This window comes from Malurus melanocephalus, unplaced genomic scaffold (genome assembly GCF_030028575.1).
Source record: "Malurus melanocephalus ecotype Western Australia unplaced genomic scaffold, MMel_1.1 scaffold_780, whole genome shotgun sequence".
NCBI lineage: Eukaryota > Metazoa > Chordata > Aves > Passeriformes > Maluridae > Malurus > Malurus melanocephalus.
This window is the reverse complement of record NW_026624012.1, coordinates 194,692-197,314: the sequence shown is the minus strand read 5'-3', so window position 1 is coordinate 197,314 and position 2,623 is coordinate 194,692. Positions and strand designations below refer to the sequence as shown.

Here is a 2,623-nt window from a genome sequence, read left to right as displayed (position 1 = left end):
TTTTCCTCCCCTCTCCTGCTGCTCTGAGCAGGAATCAAGATTTTGGGATGCCAAACACATGTTCTCCCTCAGAGCCTGCAAACCCTCACCCAGGAGGCTCCTCCTGCTTTGGGGAGTGCAGATCCCAGCCCAGCTCCCAGGGAGGATCCTCAGGGGTGTCACCAAGGTCCCCCCAGGCCACCACCCCATACCTGGAGCGTGTCCTGGTACTGCACAGCCGCCTGCATGGCCTCCTCCAGCTTCTCCAGCCGCTCCTTCCACGTCTTGTTCAGGTTCTCCCAGGCGCTGTTCATCTGTGGGATTGCCCCAAAATCCGTCAGGTCTTCCCCAACCACAGCTCCCACCCCGTTTTATCTGGTTTTACCCCAAGGAGAAGCTGCCTCATCCCTACCTCATCGATGCTCTTCTTCACCTCGGGTTTCTCAGTCTCACCACAGGCGAAAATGAGGTCGGTTCCGAGGAGGCGGATGAACTCCAGCTCCTCGTGCAGCCCGTCCGTCTCCTCTTTGATGGTCTGCAGGGGCACAGCATTTAAGGTGAAGGATATGTGAAATCCATATTTCACATATATTTTCTGCTGGATTTGTCCTGGCAGCTCCAAACCACGATGGAAATAACTCCTCACAACCCCACTGCCCACCCACGAATCTGATTTACAAACACCTCTGGCCATGGGCATGATTTGAGCATCTCAGAACTTAAATCTTCCCAATTTAACAGATAAACTGAGGCTAAACAAACTCCAGACTGAGACAGAGCCCTACAGGTCTCACCTCTGCTGCTTCCACCTGCTGCTTGATGATGGAAGGGTCAATTCCTGGGCTTTCCAGGTCGTGGACGATGTCCTGGGTGTCCTTGATGGTGGTCAGCAGAGCTGCCATGTCATACCAGAACTTCTCAGCCAGCTCCAGGACRTCGAGGAACTTCATCTCCCGCTCCTCGGTCCGAGCTTTGATGTCCTCCCAGAAGAAAACCATTTGGTCCAACTTGTCCTGGATGACTGGGGAAGGAAATTTAAAATATTCAGTGAATGGGTGAAACTTGTACTCAAAAAACATTCTGAAAACACTCAGAAACAGCCAAGAGAATATCCAGAGGGGAATTAAAAATGGCCAGGACCAATGGGGCATTAATTTTGGGAGGTGCTGGAGGACGTGAGAAACTCCAGCTTGCAGAAATAAAGCTTTTATTCATGTGCAAGCTCGGGAAACGAATGTTCCCACACGCTGTCCCTGCGATAAACCTCTGTTCTGGCCACCTCTAGCATGAAGCCYCTGCCCCTCGGCCCAGCAGCTGCCAAGGGAGGTGCCAATTAGTGCCAATCTAAAGTGCTGATGGGCTTTTTGTGCTGGGGGAGGTTCCTCCCCTCCAGGAGAGGCTGAATTGAACCAGCGAATCATCTCCCAGGGGCCACCGACATGAGGCCAGCTCGGCTGCAAAGCCACAAATGCTCCTTTCTCCTCTGACTGATGCCACCCTGTCTGCTCCTGATGGGAGCAGGCACAGCTTTGTCCAGAGGAATCATCCTTGGTCCTACAGCCAGAACCCCCAAATCCGTCCAGAGGGGTCATCCTTGGTCCTAAAACCAGGAGAACCTCCCAAATCCATCCAGAGGACTCATCCTTGGTCCCACAGCCAGGAGAATCCCTCAAACTCATCCAGAGGGCTCATCCATTGTCCTAAAACCAGAACACCCAAAATCCACCCAGAGGACTGAAGAGTCTTCCCAAGGACAGGAGAACCCCCAAATCCATCCAGAGGACTCATCCTTGGTCCTAAAGCCACGAGAACCTCCTAAATCCATCCAGAGGGCTCATCCTTGGTCCTGTAGCCAGGAGAACCTCCCAAATTCATCCAGAGAACTCATCCTTGGTCCTGAAGCCACGAGAACCTTCCAAATCCATCCAGAGGACTCATCTTTCCCCCTGAAGCCATGAGAACCCTCCAAACCCATCCAAAGGACTCATCCTTGGTCCCAAAGCCTGGAGAACCTCCCAGAGGGCTCATCCTTGGTCCTAGAGCCAGGAGAACTCCCCAAACCCATCCAGAGGACTGAAGAGTCTTCCCAAGGACAGGAGAACCCCCAAATCCATCCAGAGGACTCATCCTTGGTCCTAAAGCCACAAGAACCTCCTAAATCCATCCAGAGGGCTCATCCTTGGTCCTGCAGCCAGGAGAACTCCCCAAACCCATCCAGAGGACTGAAGAGTCTTCCCAAGGACAGGAGAACTTCCCAAACCCATCCAGAGTTGGGTCATCTTTCCCCCTAAAGCCAGAAGAACCTCCCAAATACACCCCTGGGACATCAAAGCCCCTCCAGCAGCGACAGAGCCGTGATTTGGGGAGAAATTGGACACCCAAATCTCTCYGGAGATACCTTTTGCTGCCAGGTCCTTGTCAGCCCCCTGGGAGCGGCCGATGAGCTCCTCCCCGCGCCGTTTGAGCGCCTCGAAGGAGGGCTGCAGCTTCTCCAGCTCCACCGTGGAGTTCTTGTTGTCGCTGATGCACTCGCGGATCTTGTCCACCTCGGCGGGGATGAGGGGCGGCAGCCGCAGGCGCGACGAGAGGCTCTCCAGGGTCTCCAGCATGGGCTCGATCTTGTCGTGGAACTGGGGAGGAGCGG

General features: G+C 54.3%; 1 protein-coding gene across 1 annotated transcript in view; it reads right to left on the bottom strand.

The window, feature by feature from the left end:
* LOC130584847 (microtubule-actin cross-linking factor 1-like) overlaps positions 1-2,623 on the bottom strand; it is a 161,953-nt gene that overhangs the window by 20,376 nt on the left and 138,954 nt on the right. The window contains exons 67-70 of the mRNA XM_057385079.1: positions 2,378-2,609; positions 774-1,000; positions 392-514; positions 163-293 (exon numbers count right to left, since the gene is read on the bottom strand). Coding sequence (XP_057241062.1) covers positions 163-293; positions 392-514; positions 774-1,000; positions 2,378-2,609 — 713 coding nt within the window. The remainder of the gene's footprint in view (positions 1-162; positions 294-391; positions 515-773; positions 1,001-2,377; positions 2,610-2,623) is intronic.